The 17,773-nt window shown below is 42.6% G+C and overlaps 8 protein-coding genes across 8 annotated transcripts; 5 read left to right on the top strand and 3 right to left on the bottom strand.

The window, feature by feature from the left end:
- Positions 1-521: 521 nt before the first annotated feature.
- Bfra_011934 (putative dna repair exonuclease rad1 protein) lies at positions 522-2,139 on the top strand (the record flags this gene model as incomplete). The annotated part of the gene is made up of 5 exons (XM_037342259.1): positions 522-660; positions 714-768; positions 819-846; positions 1,001-1,226; positions 1,280-2,139. The coding sequence occupies 5 exons, from the start codon at positions 522-524 to the stop codon at positions 2,137-2,139; spliced, it is 1,308 nt and encodes a 435-aa protein (XP_037187917.1).
- Positions 2,140-2,544: 405 nt separating this feature from the next.
- On the top strand, positions 2,545-3,619 carry Bfra_011933 (uncharacterized protein; the record flags this gene model as incomplete). The annotated part of the gene is made up of 2 exons (XM_037342258.1): positions 2,545-3,263; positions 3,334-3,619. 2 exons carry the CDS (start codon positions 2,545-2,547, stop codon positions 3,617-3,619), a joined length of 1,005 nt encoding a protein of 334 aa, XP_037187916.1.
- Positions 3,620-4,376: 757 nt separating this feature from the next.
- On the bottom strand, positions 4,377-5,324 carry Bfra_011932 (putative dna repair protein dds20 protein; the record flags this gene model as incomplete). The annotated part of the gene is made up of 3 exons (XM_037342257.1): positions 4,377-4,466; positions 4,512-4,755; positions 4,813-5,324. The coding sequence occupies 3 exons, from the start codon at positions 5,322-5,324 to the stop codon at positions 4,377-4,379; spliced, it is 846 nt and encodes a 281-aa protein (XP_037187915.1).
- A 342-nt stretch (positions 5,325-5,666) lies between these two features.
- Positions 5,667-7,295, bottom strand: Bfra_011931 (putative threonyl-trna synthetase protein; the record flags this gene model as incomplete). The annotated part of the gene is made up of 1 exon (XM_037342256.1): positions 5,667-7,295. One exon carries the CDS (start codon positions 7,293-7,295, stop codon positions 5,667-5,669), a length of 1,629 nt encoding a protein of 542 aa, XP_037187914.1.
- A 532-nt stretch (positions 7,296-7,827) lies between these two features.
- Positions 7,828-9,548, top strand: Bfra_011930 (uncharacterized protein; the record flags this gene model as incomplete). Its single annotated transcript, XM_037342255.1, has 2 exons — positions 7,828-8,657; positions 8,774-9,548. The coding sequence occupies 2 exons, from the start codon at positions 7,828-7,830 to the stop codon at positions 9,546-9,548; spliced, it is 1,605 nt and encodes a 534-aa protein (XP_037187913.1).
- A 509-nt stretch (positions 9,549-10,057) lies between these two features.
- Bfra_011929 (uncharacterized protein) lies at positions 10,058-11,689 on the top strand (the record flags this gene model as incomplete). Its single annotated transcript, XM_037342254.1, has 1 exon — positions 10,058-11,689. The coding sequence occupies one exon, from the start codon at positions 10,058-10,060 to the stop codon at positions 11,687-11,689; it is 1,632 nt and encodes a 543-aa protein (XP_037187912.1).
- Positions 11,690-13,506: 1,817 nt separating this feature from the next.
- On the top strand, positions 13,507-15,372 carry Bfra_011928 (putative c6 transcription protein; the record flags this gene model as incomplete). Its single annotated transcript, XM_037342253.1, has 3 exons — positions 13,507-13,923; positions 13,971-14,399; positions 14,461-15,372. 3 exons carry the CDS (start codon positions 13,507-13,509, stop codon positions 15,370-15,372), a joined length of 1,758 nt encoding a protein of 585 aa, XP_037187911.1.
- Positions 15,373-16,070: 698 nt separating this feature from the next.
- Bfra_011927 (putative mfs multidrug transporter protein) lies at positions 16,071-17,772 on the bottom strand (the record flags this gene model as incomplete). Its single annotated transcript, XM_037342252.1, has 6 exons — positions 16,071-16,435; positions 16,483-16,833; positions 16,885-16,903; positions 16,994-17,234; positions 17,358-17,576; positions 17,639-17,772. 6 exons carry the CDS (start codon positions 17,770-17,772, stop codon positions 16,071-16,073), a joined length of 1,329 nt encoding a protein of 442 aa, XP_037187910.1.
- Position 17,773: the final 1 nt, after the last annotated feature.

Below are 17,773 nucleotides of genomic sequence, written 5' to 3'. Positions count from 1 at the left end.
CTGTAGTTCTAGAATATAAAGATAGATAATAAATCAGGGTTTACTATTGTTGTTGCTACTTGCCTATTCTATTTCTCTTAATATATTGAAGCGTATTGTCGTTACCAAAAGTTGTAGAATGTCAACAGGAAGGAGGGGACAGAGATGGAGAGAGTTACGTTTAACGTAAGAAACCTGGAGAAGTTGATCATCAAGGTTCCCTTCATTATGTAATCATGCTAGTGGCTCGAATGAGTGGCTCGAATGGCTTAAGTGCATTAGTGCTTCTGGGTCCATCGGTGGAGCGTTTTTCCGACGCTAAACTATTCCAGGATGTGAAGCCAGATTGCTGATGCTTTCCACAGTTGTCGTAAGCTTTGAGCTATATCAATCGACTTCAATCTACTGCAATTGTACATAGCAGAGACAATAACAACCCTTCTAAATTTCAGTCAATTGATTTCTTCTTAAGTTTTCGCTCAACCTTTTTGAAAAAATCGATTCAACTTTCCCTACCAGTACACACTCTTCAAACTTATCATATGGAGTCCTCATTACACGGAGTTTGGGAAAGTGCCGTTGGCAATCCCTTCATCCCTACCGTTGGAAAAGACAGTCAATTCTCCTTGGGATTCTCATTATTGTGTATTGGAGTTCTTCTCTCTGGATTGTTTGGTCTCAGTATGCTTTTCAAGAATCTAATCACTAGGCTTGTAGCTAACAATTAGTTCTAGACCGATCAGCTCTCACTCTGCCATTACTTGGACTTCCTGCTTCAGCAGTCATTGCGTATGTTATATTCGAATATTCTTCTTCGTACAGATACTAACATCAAGTAGGTTTGGTTCAGTTTATATGATCTGTGCGGTTGGAGTTTATGTTTAAGATACCCCTCCATCATCGAGACGAACATACTACGTTACCGCATTTTTGTACAATAGCTGGATGAGATAAAAACAAAAGGAGTTAATATAATTGTCATATCTGATTTCGCCGATACAATATTCAATCTCCTCTACAGCAGTTCCTCTTTGATAATTCACCCACCTATTTCTCTCTCTCTATCTTCACAATGTCGACACCTCCTGTTCACGAAGAGCCAGCAGTGCCAATCTTCAAAGCTGTTTCCAGTTCTGCCCGGCAGCTCTTCCAATTACTCAATACTATACGATTCGCAACCAAAGTTCAAGTTCAAATTAGTACCCAAGGTATTCGATTTGCGGTTGAAGAATCTAGAGTAATGCAAGGTTAGTTCCCATAGTTCAATGGACGTAGTTCGCCTTGTAATTTTTATCTATAGGAATTGTATTTCTTGACAAAGCCTTATTTACCACTTTCAACTGTACTCTTCCAGAATCGAATCCCGAAGAGGATGAAGATGAAGATGCATCTTCAAATGATTTACCTGCCTTTCAAATATCTCTTTCCGCCTTACTCGAAACTTTGCAAATTTTCGGCGCAGCAGATGCTACTTCAAGATTTGCCAGATCCGAAAATGAAGGATATAATAGTAACATTCGTCCCAATCGACAAAATGCATTCAGCAATCAAGCTTTAGGAATGGCGGGCGTATGTCGTTTCTCTTATGCCGGAACAGGGTCTCCTTTCAGTATCATTCTCGAAGAAGCAGGTGTCACTACAACTTGTAATCTCAACACCTATGAACCAGAAGACTCGGAAGAAATTCCATTTCAAAGAAATGCGATGCAGGTTAAAATTATTACACAAGCTCGTTGGCTTTTCGATGCCATTCAAGAGTTGAATAACATGACTCCAACTCGGCTTGACATTCTTGCCCTTCCTTCAAATCCCTATTTCAGCTTATCTGCTTCTGGCCATCTGGGGAGCGCTAGTGTTGACTTTTCCAAGGGTAGAGAATTATTGGAAACTTTTACTGTTAAAGAAAGGTGGTCTCAAAGTTATCGCTTTGACATGGTGAAAGCTGCTGGGGATGCTATGAGACTAGCAAGTAAAGTTAGTGTAAGAGGGGATGAGCAAGGAGTTTTGAGCTTACAATTTATGGTGGAGGTAGATGGTGGCGGTGTTAGTTTTGTTGATTTCAGATTTGTGCCATTTATTCGAGGGGAAGAAGATGAGGATGATGAAAATAGTCAAGAGGATGAGGATGATGGGTTTGGAGAGGGAGGTGATGATGAATAGTAGATTATCTGAAAAATATCAAGCAATTTCATGTGATTTTGAGTATCTGATGTATCAAAACTTTCCGGTCTTCAGTCTAGCTGTCTTTTGACATGTTTCATCGTCATATTCTATCACAAAGTGTATCCTAATTGTGCTATTCTCATTTGGTCTTTTGCAGGTTGGACTGTACGGTACTACAATTCACCTAGAAGCAATGAATCTACACATTTACCGTACGTGAGCTATAGTATACAGCACTAAGCGACGTAACTCTAGGTATAATCAGAAAGACACATCTCCTCGAGAACTTTGCATCCTCGCAAGAAAATTCATTAACTTGACATACCTACCTAATTTTCTCCCTCAACTCTTAACAGACCAAACCATCAAAACCCAACAAACGCTTGATCAACCCACAATAAAATGGAAATGGCAACGACGTTGAACAACGAACCCATCGCCATCGGGCTCACATTCGCTATCATCATATCGACGATGCTATTCATCGGGCTTACATTCGCTATCATCATATCGCCGATGCTGTTCATCTGTGGTAAAATGGTTCGTGGAACTGATGTTAAATCTGCAGAGGCCAACGCACGAAAACTCATTATTTCGCAATTACTACGTCTCGGACCGCATAGATTACGGGGTATTTGTGAGGAAGAAGGAGTTAGTTTTATGATTAGGGGTGGGGATGGAGGCCTTGCTGATGTCGGCGCTGGCGTTGGAGATGATGTTGGAGAAGAAGTTAGAATGTTCTCGAAACAGCTTACACAACAGGTGCGAATACAGTTGAGAGGAGAATTGAGATCGCAATTGGAAGAGGACGTGAGGGAAGAAGTTGAGAGGGAGTTGAAGGTGGAGATTAGAGAGGAGATGGGGAGGAGTGGGAGGGAGGGTGAGTTGGTGGCGGATGTTAGGGAGGAGGTTAGGCAGGAGATTCGGGGGAAGTTGAGGAGAGAGATGGAGGGGGGTATGAGACGGGAAGTTAGTAGGGAGTTGAAGGCGGAGATTAGAGAGGAGATGAATAGAAGTGGAAGAGAGTTCGGATTGATTGCTGAAGCGATGGCAGATATTAGGGAGGAGGTTAGACAGGAGGTTCAGGGAAGATTGAGGAGAGAGATGGAAAGAAATGTGAGGTGAGTCTTGTAGGGGTTTTCTTTATGTCATGCTGATCATAAGTCCGTTACTAACATGATACCGATATAGAAGAGTGATTGATGTGGAGAAAAAAGAACTGGACGTGAAGCTGAGGAGAGAGATGGAGATGGAGGCGAGAATGGCTGAGGTTGAGAAGCAGGTCGAGAAGAAAGTCGAGGCGCAGACTGGAGTAAAAGGCATGGTAAAAGGGGATGGAAAAGGAAATGGTAGTGAGGAAATTATGATCTCGACAACGACCGCGCAGAAGGAAAGCGGAAGCACGAAAGGCAGCGAGGAGGTTATGTTTTCAAAGACGACCACACAGAGTATTCTTGCAAGAACGAAGACGAGATAGCAGTTTGCCAGAAAGACTGTTCAGAAAACTGAACTTGTCTTGTGATTACCACACTCCTGTCTGATGGTATTGCATGGAGTCGGTGGGGATGCAAGTATCGGCTGGGAAAATATGGATCGTGGGTGTAATGGAGGTGTTTACCTAGATGAGTCCTATTAGAGATATCCACCCAAAGAAGTGTGAGGGTGACTTCTTCATCGTATTTCAATGCAATTTCCATGTTTTGCTAAACTGCACCAAATCATCACTGTTCAGTTCTATTAGTACTAAATAAAGGCACTCCGCCATCAATAGATATAGACTACTGTTTGAAACAAATCACTGTATGGATGCCAGTAAAATTTCTTTGTAATATCCATGTCGCGGCTTCACTGAGGAAGACTCTTTCTGTACCCTGCCAGCATGTTCAAGAAGAAAAGTGAAATATGTTTTATTATAAAGCATCTGTGTAATGACCCTGCAAAGGAGCTTTCAGCATCTCATTCAATTGGCCTCATCTCTCCTTCCTTGATCTCAAACAGCAGCTGGGAAAGTGATATCGTGTTCTCACCAGCACCAATTAGCTAAAGATGGATCGCAAATTATGTCATGGAGACCCTTTGCCCTCTTCGCTAATTTGTCTACCGCAACATTGAAGCAATGCTATACATGAGAGTGGAAGAGTATTGATCTTACAGTAAGCGATGACCGCGAAAGTTGTTCTTCTTGTGTAACAATTATTTGCCTACAAGAGTACGCAACAACGACCACCAGTCACTCAATCGTTCCATCTCTGTTGTTCTCTATCATACCCAATTACCGCTAAATCCACATTTAACGTTCTTAGCATCATTGCCATTGTGAATTCCTGTACTAATTAGTGGTATGTCAGATCAAACACTAATGAACCTACATCTTCCTCTCCGGGATTCTCTCCAGTGTCTCCTAGACCCGGGGCTCTCTGTGCCTTCTCATTCTCCGTTTCGGGATCAATGCTATATTCTGCATAAACGTCTCGTCTGTCGTTGTCCTTACCCTCCTCGTCCTCATCCTCAAAGTTGTTGTTATTGTTGTTATTGGCTTCATCCTGATCCCAATTGTTTTGGTACTCATGTTGTCTTTTCTGCATTTCCTTCCAAGCTCTTGGTCCACCCATCCTACGCCATCCAACAACATCAGCATGACTCCTATGGCCCAAGCACAGCGCGACATACCTATTGACCCTATCTCTAACCTTCCCAAATAATTCTTCTGCTGCCAATCTACTTGCGCTCCTCCACTTCTCACACAAATCTACCAACTCCCCGTCAATCTCTCCACTTCCATTTTTATCTTTAGCTTTACTATCCCTCTCAATCTTCTTCGCCTGTTCTGCCGTGTCCAATTCCTCCTTCACTTCCTTCAATAGCTTCTCTAATTCCCTCTGATCCTTCAATAGTGGCGCAATATCCGGATCGGCATTAATAACTGCTGCTGAAATGGGCGATGTGAAAGATTTCTTGGTGCGAATCGCAGTCTTTGGAGATGGGATGCTCACGACAGGGTAAGAGGTCGGAGTTTTGGAACTTAAAGGAGTAGTAACTGCGGCGGCAGCAGTGGAAGCTCGAGTATTTGGAGAGCCTTTAATAAGAGGGGATTTGAATGGAGTCTTGAAAGGTGATCGAAAGGGTTTTTGGAGAGTACTTGCAGCTTCAATTCGACGACGTTTCGCTGCTGGGGTAGACATCTTGTGAGTTTAAATTGAGTTAGTGCTGCTGATGGTAAGTTATTGATCAAAGATTGTGAAGCATTGTGTTTTTACGAGCATTCTTTAGTAGATGAGTATGTTCTGTAATGAGTTTTTGAAGTTATGGTTTCCGAAAGGACGAGATTCTGAAGAAAGCTCGGACCTCTCTTGTATTGCTCTTCACAAGGAATCATTTGCAGTATGAAAGTCTCACCAGACATTGCCTCTCTAGCAGTATTATAAACCAATCGATAAAAGAGCGGATAGGCCGATTTATGGCACATTAATCTACTGGTCTTCAAGCGGAACTGACCATAAATCATTTCCTAATATTTTACAATTCTATATGTAGCGATGAAGCAGTGATGAAAACACGCTCCGTAATCTTGTAGGAGTCATATTCAATGTTTTCAACTGCTCTTCCCATGATTTGCTATCATCCGATATAACATCTTCACTTAAGATCTTCTGAATATCCCTGGATGGACCCAGGTGCTCACCTCGTGGAATACCTGATAGGTCGACTGTGACAGTATTGTTCTCGATATTCTTGTTGCCTATAACAATTATCGCACCGTAACGTTTTCGCTTTGCTTCGGAAATCTTCTTCTTGACTGATCGGGGACTATCATCTAGCTCGATGGGAACCTCGATGGTATGCCGTGATTTTGGCCATGAATCATGATACGCTCCCTGTCCCAGTTGCATTTTGACTTCATTCGCGTAACTCACTACTTCTTCCGAATCATTTACCGTGAGGATGATAACTTTGGAGGGATTTAACCAGAATGGCCAGTGACCATTATAGTGTTCTATCAAGAGAGCCATCATTCTTTCGACAGACCCGAGAATAGCTCTATGAATTAGAACTGGCGCCACCGGTCCTTGTTTAGCCAACAATATCGGGTCATCTGTCGTTTCTCCTTTGGCCTCAATTTCTGGTGCAGGAGCTTGATACTCTAATTCAAAACGTTTTGGCAACTGGAAATCGAGTTGAATTGTTGCAGTTTGATGCTCTTTTCCATCTGAATCTTTCAAGATTACATCAATTTTTGGTCCATAGAAAGCGCCATCACCATCGTTCATGGTCCATGGTTGTCCACTTTCATCCAATGACTGCTTCAAAGCTCTCTCAGCATTGTCCCATTCTTCCTTTGTTCCAATGTAATGATCGCTCGGTCGAGTAGACAATGCCAATCTATATGGGCCAAGCCCTAACGTCGTATACACCATTCTAACAAACTCCAATGTACCAGAGATCTCTTTACCAATTTGTGAAGGTCGACAAAAGATGTGCCCATCATCCTGGTGGAATCTTCGTACCCTGGTTAAACCGCTCAGCGCGCCGGATATCTCGTTCCTGTGCAATGGACTGAAATCAGTATATCTTATAGGCATCTCACGGTAGCTTCGCTGCTTTGATGCGAATATCAAACAATGACCCGGGCAATTCATTGGCTTCAAACCATATTCTTCATTCTCTCCTTTTTGGCCCCCAATTGTTTCTCCAGATGCACCACGACCAACCACTGAATACATGTCTTCGGCATAATTCTCCCAATGTCCCGACTTTTCCCATAGGGACTTTTTGTATATTGTAGGTGTTATAACCTCCTCGAAACCAAAATGTGAGTATTGGGCACTGAGAAACTCGGTCAATGCTTTGAACATGCGTGCACCTTTAGGAAGAAAAAGAGGAGAGCCGGGACTGTATGGGGAAGTGGTAAATAGTTCTTGTTCGACTCCAAGCTGTCGATGATCAGCTGCCGGAGTTGAGAGACTTGCTGTGGTAGCTTTCGCGACGTTCGAGACATTCGAGGCTATTGATAGACTCTCGCACGATGCACATGAACGGGTCAGAATAAATGTCGCATGGTTCGACTTCCTTGGGCCTATATATCGAAGACATTTTGGAGGTAATTTGACATTCAGTCCATTCCGGAACAGTCGCAAGGCTCTAGAGGAAACCATCACGCAATTTGTGAATCATACGCTGATATCAAAGGAGCCTTGGGAATCTTTCGAAATGGAGCTCTGAAGCTTATTTAGTTAGGTAATTTTTCCAAAATGGTGGGGTAAATCACGAGTTAACGCGGTATCGCGTTTGTACGTGACGTTACATGAAGCCTGAAAAATACAATACACCAAAGGCAGCAAGGAGAGACAAGTTCCAGGATATTATATTTTGCGGGGTTGCGATAGGTGGGAAAGACAACAACAAATCATGAGACAACGTCATTCATCTATTTAGCCCTCATAACATAGATTAGAATAAAGCTGCTCTCGCCACTATCAATATTTACATATGTTCACCACATTCAACTCTTTCTAATCATTGCTTATCGAATTCTCAGTCCTATCTTGCCGTTGTGTTGCATATATCCTTGCGTTTAACAAAATACTAGAAAGGACAACCTCATAGCGTTTACATCATTTGCATTATCATCACTTATCACTACAACGATTTCAAGCAGGATTTAATCATCAGACGCAGCTTCCTACGATGCGTGGCGGTAGACCAAACCTACAGCTTGGTGAATCATGGGTCGTAGAAGGCAACCAGGAGGACTATGAAGAATATTTGCCACCCATCGAAGCAGATTACGATCGTCGAACAAGATCTTCTGTTCCAAGAAGACCTACAAGAGGTAGTAATAGATCCCCAGAGCCGGAATTCGTGATGCCTTCTCTGGACGCGGAAACTCTAGAAGCTTCCTGGTCTCAGGCTGAGAGCACTAGTAGAAGCCCTCGGCGATTTCAAGAATCTCAAAGACGAAACTCGCGACATGACCAGAACCTTGAAAGCTCAAACATACGGCTAAGAACCCAACCTACCCATAACAGATCCTCTTTGGCTCCTCCAACTGCAAATTCTCATTCACCACATCATCCAAATTCTGACGCCAAAGATATCATTGCTACCTTCATCGATCATACAACAATGGTCTTTGCATGGGTGCTAGAGATCCTAGGGGGCGCGCTTAGACTTTTGAGAACGCCTCTATCTTACTTACTTGCTATATGCATTCTCTCCGGCATCGGTCTCGTAGCACGAAGCCTGGTTACCACATCCATTTACGCATCATTATCTCCCATTTGTCTGATCCCAGGGTCATCTTTGTTGAACTTACCGTTCTGTTCTACTCATAATACTGATTCTAGTAAGGCAAGAGTACCAGTTGAGTTTGAACAAGTTATGATGGTTCAATCTCAGTTCGAAGATATACTCAGGGAAAGTGCTGGAGGAGTCTCCCTGCCACTAGATATGAAACGTGGAGAGAGCTTTCTTAGAGATCTTCGTCAACTTGTACGATACAGTCAATTAAAGTCGAGGTAAGCAACCATTAGATACTTCCAAATAGGCGAGCCTCTTTATCGAAAGTCTGGTAGCCGAAGAGCACAAGACTAGTCTCGCAAAAAGAGCCAGAAACTAATGCTTTGACTTACAGGAACGAACTTGTCATGGAATTTGATGGATTCATCGATACTGCAAAAATTGCATCATGGGACCTTACAAAGTTCAATAGTCATGTGGGTAGAGCGGTGGATAGTGTCATTTCTATCACACGCTGGACCTCACGAGTTCTTGATGGTATTCAAGAACGCGAAACTTCCCGTGGTTTGATCGGAACATTTGTCAATGACAAGCTACTTGCACCCTTCCAGCCTACCAAATTTTCTGAAAGACTTGTTCTTGATCAGTATGTGGAGCATACTCGAGCTGTGGAAGAAGAAATCGCTCGTCTGGTTTTGGAAGCGCAAGCTTTATTGATGGTTCTAAATAATTTAGAAGATCGTTTGGAGATTATTCATGGAATTACAGTACGAGACGGCGTTCAAGTACAAGCTAGCAAGGATGAGACTCTGTCAGAATTATGGGCATGGCTTGGTGGTCATCGAGGCAAGATTAACAAACTCAATGGCCAGCTCAATTTGTTGAAAGAAATTGGAGACCGACGTAAAATTGCTTTAGCACATGTATCGGGAACTTTGATCAAGCTTCAAGAGATCAGTTCTGGTCTGGAGGACTTGCGAGAAAGGGTGGCCGCACCAGAATTGCTGCGCGACAGAATCGACATACCCTTATCCGTTCACATCGAACACATTCAAACGGGCATAAATCGACTGGAAGAGCAGAAACTTATTACACAAAAATCAAAGGACGCTATCATGGAGAGAGCGAGAAATCGTCATGATATGGAAGGAAATCTTATAGATGGATGACGTATCTGGGTCTCCGGTTGCTTCGGCGGTTGTCAGAAATTCTCGCTAACGAACAACTCACGTACAGTTGTTAGGTACTTAATGATAAGGATTAAAATCTTTTTTACAGCTGTGACGATCAGGGTTCTATTACTGTATACTCTGAGGGCCAGTATCTTTTTCGTAGCTCTTGGGTGAATTTGTGGGTATCAAGAAGCTTAGTGGATCGGCTTCGTTAGTTTGCCAGCTAGTAGCTCATACGCTAGTAGCTGAGAGGTTCCAATAAACCCCACACCCCTCTTCGTATTTCTTCCTCTTTACACTTTACTTATTTCTTCGTTTCAATATATCGATATCTACGTACTGCATCCTTATACATTATTCTCTCACCCACCTCGACTTCTTCATCTCGGCCCACCCCACTCGGCTGTTATCCTTCTGATTATTCCTCTTCTCTCGAATTTCTTCCGTCTCAAATCTTTCTCCTCTTAAACCTCATTGGTCGTTATTTCTTAAGCTAATCCGAAACAATGGCCGGAGTTAATGAATCTACGATGGGAGAAGATGAAGGCGTTTTCCCAAAGGAAGAAATCCCTTCCTCCTACATTCCCAATAATTTTACACTACCAGGACAGGAACTTCAAAGACTGCCGGTAATTCCATGTGAGATTTTAGTTAAAGGATCTCGAGCGATCATTCCGGAACTTCAAGTCATTGCTTCGGAAATACGAGTCCTTGGAGGAAGAATTCATTTCAGCCAGAAGAGCTCGAAGCGAATCTACAACGAAATAATTTCCGATCAACACCACCCCGAAAGAATGAAAGAAATTGACGATGATCGAGAGAGACAAAATGCCAGATTTAACGAGCCAGCTTTGGACCTTCTTACTATAGAGCAAGATCTCGTAAAGGATCTAGAGCCGATTTCGCGAGATTTGACTTTTGTCCGAAGATTCAAACCTATGTTTGATCAGCAGAGAGAGATTCTAAAACGCAAGAAGACTGTTTCGCAACAGAAACCACAGAATGGCACGAAAGTTTTATATGTTCATGCGGAGGATAATCTTTATCCACGAAGTGTTAAAGGGACGGCTGGGCGCATAAAATTAATACCAGTATTTCAATTCTCGGAGCGTGTTACAACTCCGGAGGAGATCGAATATTCGAAAAAGGATCAAAAGCTGGTACTATCTAAAGAACTGACAAAGGATATGTTGAAGCATTGTGTCCTACGAATTGACCACAACGATTATTTACTCAACGACTGGAGAAATTTCGTAGCCCTGCCTACAGAAGACCAAAGTGTAGGGGAAAGCAGTATAGAATTAGTGAAGAACCATTTGCTCCACGGAAGATGGGTATGGATCACAAAGGAAACTGAAATTTGTCGTAGGAGTATCGTGATTGAGCGAACGTCTCAACTTTACGACGCTCGATTGATCTACATTCTCAGCAATGATACACAACTGCCCAACCGACTCGAACCGCTCAAGATTTTCACTCAATCCAGACGCCGAAAGTGGGATACTTGGGAGAAACCGCAAGACCAGCAAGAGTTTTATTTGGTCTCAACGGAGGCAAAGCTCTGGAGATGGGTACATGGTAAAGCTTATATAGAAGGTGAAGGCGGGCCGCTTGCGTGGATAAATCACGAGAACAACAATGATTTGGCCAGATTCTCCCGTCTAGAAAACCAGGGACATCGTGACTGGAGGACAAGAACGGCAATATTTGGAAAGAGAATAGATCGTTCTCTATGTATCACACCACCCATGGTCAAGATAGATTCTGGCCTTGGCGGAATGGAAGAAATCAATAACTCCGGCGAACCCTCTTCTTCTCGTACCGAATTCGTTTCCAACTTGAAGCATTTACCTGGGTGTAATAGGACGAATACCCCGGGATTTGGCTGTGATTGCCCAGGTCCCGCCCAAGAGGAGGGCCATCAGCTGGATGGTGACTGTAGTGGGAAATACCAAAAACGTATGAAGAGACTGATTACAAAAGGATATAGCCTCGAGCTACGCATTTCCAAATTAGAAGCTGTTGTTGAAATTGCAATAAGTGGAAAATCAATTCGCAAACGGGATAAGATTATTCCAAGATCGAAATCCAAGCGTTCATCGACAGGTTCAATTCCCGCAGCGGTGACAACACTCTAATGCTCTCACGATCTTGCACATCAATACTGGATATAGAGATATGATCTTTTTCATTTTTTGATGTTCTACTTAATTTGTAATTTGTAATCGGAGACCGATGGATCGCAGGAGATGGAGATTTGAATGAGAGCTATATGTTTGCTGGATAAATTTGTAATCTTGAAAGGGGAAGAGGAATGTTGCGTCTTATTGGGTTTGTTCTTGGGGCGAGGGAATATGATCATGCGTAAAGAGTTACGATTGATATGACTATATACCAATAACAACTTATAATAATAATAATTACGGTTCGATTTTTCCTCATGTTGAAATACGCAACCGAATAGGTTGTTTTGAGACTACAGGATGCTATGGTGCAATCGAGAAACATGCCACTATTCCCATGGCTCAAGTTGGGTGAAGCCTGGCGAGCTCAGTATCAAATTGAATTCTGAAAGTGGGAGGAAGAAAGCACATGATTTTTTTTCTGGTTGGATCACGTCTAATCTAGATGATTTGTACTCGGGTTTTCTTGTCATGTTGTGAATTTAAGTTCTTGATCCAAAGTCAATCTTTCATTCTCTCGCCAGATTGGTGACTAGCAACAAAAAGCGGGTTATTTCCATCATAGGTACGAAGACCTCGTCTTGTTCTAAACACTTCGTCTTTGGTTTCCTCTTGTTTATATCATATCTTTCAACTAAACCCAAGCTAATGTCCAAGAAAAAGTCTAAATGTGGGGGGATCAACGGGCAGTTTGATACTAGAAACTTGAGCCGAGACTAAGTTCCAACTACTGTCGTCTTGACACCCTGCATCTCAGGAACGTCGTCATGATAGCTTAACGGTTAAAATTCTAATACTCCAAGCCTTTTAAATTCATCCAATTTCTTGCATATACTTCTTTTAAATCGTAACTAATTGTAGATCTTTGTACCCAACGTCAAAGTTTTTTCCATCCTAGCCAACACAAGCAACCTGACTAGCCAAATCATAACACCTCTCATCAAGATCTTCCATATATCAGTGGCTAGTTAGATTTCGAGACCTCCAGATGATCGCATAGCAAAGGTAATTGGTTAATCTTGAGAAATAATAGTTACTGTTGCACATCTACCTCACATGCCATTGCTGTATTTCCCATGTTTGATGTGATCTTTCCCATCTATTCAGAATGGGATTTTGCAATGGATTACGCTTGTTGGAATGTGGGTTGAATTCTAGTGGTTGATGGAGTTTCTGATTCCAAACCGATTGACACAAGATGTCAGATTAGTTTAGCTCTTATGAGCAGCGATTCCGAAGAAGCGGAAAGGCTTCGAGGAAAGAAGACTTTTCATTATTTAGATGTAGCTTGTAATGCTTAATGTTGCTCCTTAAAACTGTGTGTATAGGTTCGATGTACTCATCGTCCCTTGTGCGAGAGTTGAGCACTTGGGTGGGTGTCCAGGCCGCTAAGATAGAAATTTAATTCTTCATTCTTTTTCTTATGAGAAATCAGTCTAGCGATGCCATGGTGGATGGTTGTTAACTCAATGAGATCGCATCGTTACGAGCAGTTTCTACATATTTCTCAAGATCGTTGTGGATCATCGTTTGATGCATTCTTACAGCAGTGATATCAATATGTGGCTGGATTGACGTGGCGGAAGGTGGCTTTGCGCCGTTGCGGGGGCGGCGCGCTAGCGGAAACAATTTTATATTGACTTTGAGGCATTTCTAATGCTTAGAAATGCGGTCTGACTGTTGAAATTGTCATCATTGAAGATTTTTGACTGTGATTTACATCAATAGATTATCTTCATTGCCTGATAGCTATTCCGTTGCTCTTCTTCACGATGAATAATCTACTGCGAAGTAAATCGGGTTGTTGGACATGCCGTTTGCGCAAGAAGAAATGCGATGAGCGGAAACCATCACCATGTTCCACATGCGAATCCTTAGCGATAACGTGCTACGGATACGGGACTAAGCCAGATTGGATGGATAATGGACCAAGAGAGAAAGAAATGGCGAATAGTATCAAACAAATTGTCAAACACACATCACGCCGAAAGGGTCGACTAACTGGTTCAAACGGGGCTCCGAATAACGGGGTTAATACAGAGGCTTCCACTATTAATATTGCACCAAAGACCGCAACTGCACCCGCTAGAACCATTTCTACAGCAATTGAAGACACAGCTTATCAAAAAACTTCATCAGGATCTTCCCCTACGCAGTCCAGTCCAAGTATATCAGCGGAAACTTCCACGGTAAGATGATTACAATTGAGCATTGATGAATGACTAACAAAGCCCAGGGCACGACGCCAGAAAGTGGAAACAGATTTTTCGGTACACCAGCAATTACAAGTAATGAAGCAGCATTACTAATGCATTTCGTGGATAATGTGTTTCCGCTGCAATATCCCATGTATAAGCCTGAAGTGTCTGAAGGAGGACGAGGGTGGTTGCTCTCCCTTCTGCTGAAAACTAAACCATTATATCATGCATCTATTGGTCTCAGCGCTTATCATCGCGGTGTTGTACTTCGTGAACTGACTTCCGGTGGATGTACAAAGCCTAGCATCGCCGAGCAAGAGAGCCACCTTGCTATTTGTTTGACTGAATTTCAAGAGGCAATTAGATCCGCCCAGGATTGTGCTAAAGACTGCGTCTATGGTAGGGACATTTGCGTGGGGAGCAGTCTTGCAATTATGGCTTGTGTTGTTCAACTTGTCTTTTTCGAGGTAAGTCGCGTCTTTTATATAATGTATGCCTTTTTAAAAGTCTTACTAAGTTTTCGTATAGCTTTTTGGTGTACAAAAAAGCTCATGGCAAATTCATCTCCGCGCGGCTACCGATCTGTTTGGTCAGGGGTACCGAGCGCATGCCGCCGAGCTTGGCTTATGGGCCAATGATGAATCGACAGCCATCGTTCTACCAACAGCTTGTGAACTGCTGAACAATGAGCCCTCTATAATTTTCTTATTTCTATCCGGGGCTGTTATGTGGTTGGACGTAGTGTCTTGTATAACCACTGGAAAGTCACCACAACTTCTTGATCTCCATCATACGGCTTTTGGTCGTCAGATCAAGCTAGAAAAAATCATGGGCTGCAAGAACTGGGTTATGACTGAAATAGGCCGTATTTCTACCCTACATGAGTTTAAACGAAATGGGCTCCAGAGCGGTACCTTCGATGCCCATTCGTTCGAGATACAGGCCGATGTTATCAGACAAGCCATCCAACGCGGGTTAAATGAACAATTCTTGACAGAACTTCGTATTACAAATCCGAAAACGACATCACATGGTGAATCACGGATAAGCGATCAAGCTGTCATCACACGGCTCTTTACTCGTGCTGCTTGCATTTATTTGGAGCTTGTCGTTCATGGATTTAAGGTTGTTGAAGAAAAGCCGGACTTGTACAGTATTATCGCCGAACCTTTGATGATGCTTCCAACCATACTACATGAGGATTTAATTCGTGCTATCGTGTGTCCCTTGTACATATTGGGATGTGTGGCTAAAGTGAAAGAACGAGATACTTTCAGAAAGATATTTTCTGCGCCATCAATGAATGATCCATTTATGCATCATCGAAGTACCATTTTACCTTTCCTGGAAAACGTCTGGATTCTCAGGGATACCCATTCGAATAACGTGAGCTGGGAATGCGTGTTGCAGCTTTCGGATGATAAGACACTACTACTTTGAGTCAGAGTCTTGCATCTCCTTGCACCTCAGTGTTGAAATTTTCCCTATGGCTACAATTTCTATCTCATCACTTCAAGAGCATAATGAGGAAAATTCTTTTATTTTCTAACTAAATTTGGCGATAAAGCTCAATAGAGCCAAGGCATGTATGAAGTACTAGCTTGTAGGCTAATCCTGTGTCATACGAGGCTAAAATTATGATACTCCTAAGCTATAAGTTGAAAGGATAATCATCTTATTAGGAACGATAATCTGTGATATGTATGAAATTTCTTTCTATAAGAATAGGGCAGAAGGAATAACGAGAAGGAGAACAATGCTGAAGAAGATGAAATAAGGTTGAAGAGAAGAGTTCTAGGAAGAACGAAGAGACTAGGGCTTATGTACCCTTTTTAGGGGTATAAAGCTTTCTAGATATTTATTGCCTCTTTGACGCTTTCCCTCAAAACACCTTTATATGCGATTCAATCTCACATGGTCCCTTCAAAGTCAAGATCAATTGTTAAACTGCTAGATAGGCATCAAAGGAGACATAAACAGAACGATTGTTTTAGAGTCACAGCCTCTCTCAATACCCTGTCGACACACTCCGGAATTATACGTAACGAAATATATCCATAGCTCCACACAGAATCTCTACTCGGATTATACTCAGTACAAATATGTGCATTTTGTTGAGAATTATCGCAGCCAAGGCATTACGATTTCGTCATTCTCCTCGGTGTCCTTTCCCAAAATAGTACGGTAGTCATCAAAGTTGCAGCACTAAAAGCAGCAAGAAGAAGCATTTGAGTGTTATACGCATCAGAGTAAGCTTTTCTTGTAATGGCCAAAAGCCTGGGAGGGAATTTCGTGAGGACTTCGGTCGACTGGAGAAGCTCGTTAAGTTGAATTGGAGAGAGAATCGATGAAAGAGCCGAAGTGATGTGATTATTGAGCACATTGGTACAGATTGCGATTCCTATAGATCCGCCAAGGGCTCGAAACTGTCCCGAGCCACTCATTCCTACCGCTGCCAACCGAATAACACGTTGGTCTTCGAAATCTTTTCTTTTGAGGGTAGCTAGGCAACCAAAACTCATCAGAAAGTGAATTTCAATCAGCACTCACCCATATCTTGCTTGGTTGCGATGAACGGTATCATCATAATAGAAACCCCCAGGCTCCCCCCGAGCCCAAGTCCCGCCACTACCTGGTATCCGTAGATCGCGCGTGAAATATCTTTATTTGATGAAGAGAAGCCAAGAAGGACTAGACCGGCGATTTGTAGCGGTGCAAACCCCATCAAGACCCATATAAAGGGGATGCATAATTTTTGGACAAGGAATCCGCCTATAAATGAACCAAATGGTATGCTAATGGTCAGAGCCAACAATCGATAGCCTGCTTCGAGAGGAGAGTTTCCATTCACAACATGAAATCTTTGCGGAAGGTTAATTATCACAGTTGTCATGGCTGCTCCTGTAAAAAACGAATTTCTGTTACCATGAGAACGAATTAGCTGCTGCATACCCCTCAAATGAGGTCCCAACTATTGACTAAAATGAGTATTCGAGTGGTACTGTAATTACAGAAATACTCCTGCCGCAAATCAGCTTTTGGCCAGCCGCCAAGGAAACACTGGTTCTTGCTTTGTTTCATGGTTGCTTTGATACCATTCCCAAGTCCAGAAAAGTACCCAAAGAACGAAAGATATAATGAGCAGGCTCAGTGTAATGACGCTGTACCAAGAATATCGTGTACCTCCCTTCTCTAAAGCGGTGACAAACAAGATAGAAGCCCCTAGGAGAAGTAACAAGCCAATAACATCTATGCTTTTGAAGTTCTCAACAGTGAGAGCCCTCCATTTTTTCGAGGACTCTCTTTTCTGTGATTAGGAAAATTTGAAGGCATTGCGAGGAGCACAAGCACAAGTGCGACTCCTCCAGCTGGCCCGCTTGCGTCACTTGTCAGCTAAGAGTATCCTCAAGTCATAGATTCCTTACTTTAATAAAAATATCCATCGCCATGCGAAAGTATTATCATGGTTTCGGTTCACAGTACCCCCTATCAGCGGCCCCGATAGCCCTGCCAGCGCTATTGTTGATGCCAAGATTGCTGTATACAGTGCGTGTTTGCTTATTGGAACCATTTCAGGTAGAACAATGAAGGCCATTGCGTACATTCCCCCACCACCGATCCCCTGAAACGCACGAACAACTATGCTACATCAAAGTCAGTAGATAAAACGCAACTTGAGGCTATTGTCCGGGTCATATCTACTTACAGTGTTGTCATATCATTACTGAAACCGCAGCCAATCGAAAAAGCAATAAAGCTGCCTAGCACAAGAACTATGAAGTTCTTACGTCCAAATATATCACTCAGCTTCGCAATAATTATAAGAAACCCTGAAGTCATT

This window comes from Botrytis fragariae (genome assembly GCF_013461495.1).
Source record: "Botrytis fragariae strain BVB16 chromosome Unknown tig00000255, whole genome shotgun sequence".
Lineage (NCBI taxonomy): Eukaryota > Fungi > Ascomycota > Leotiomycetes > Helotiales > Sclerotiniaceae > Botrytis > Botrytis fragariae.
This window is presented reverse-complemented; position numbering and strand designations above follow the sequence as displayed.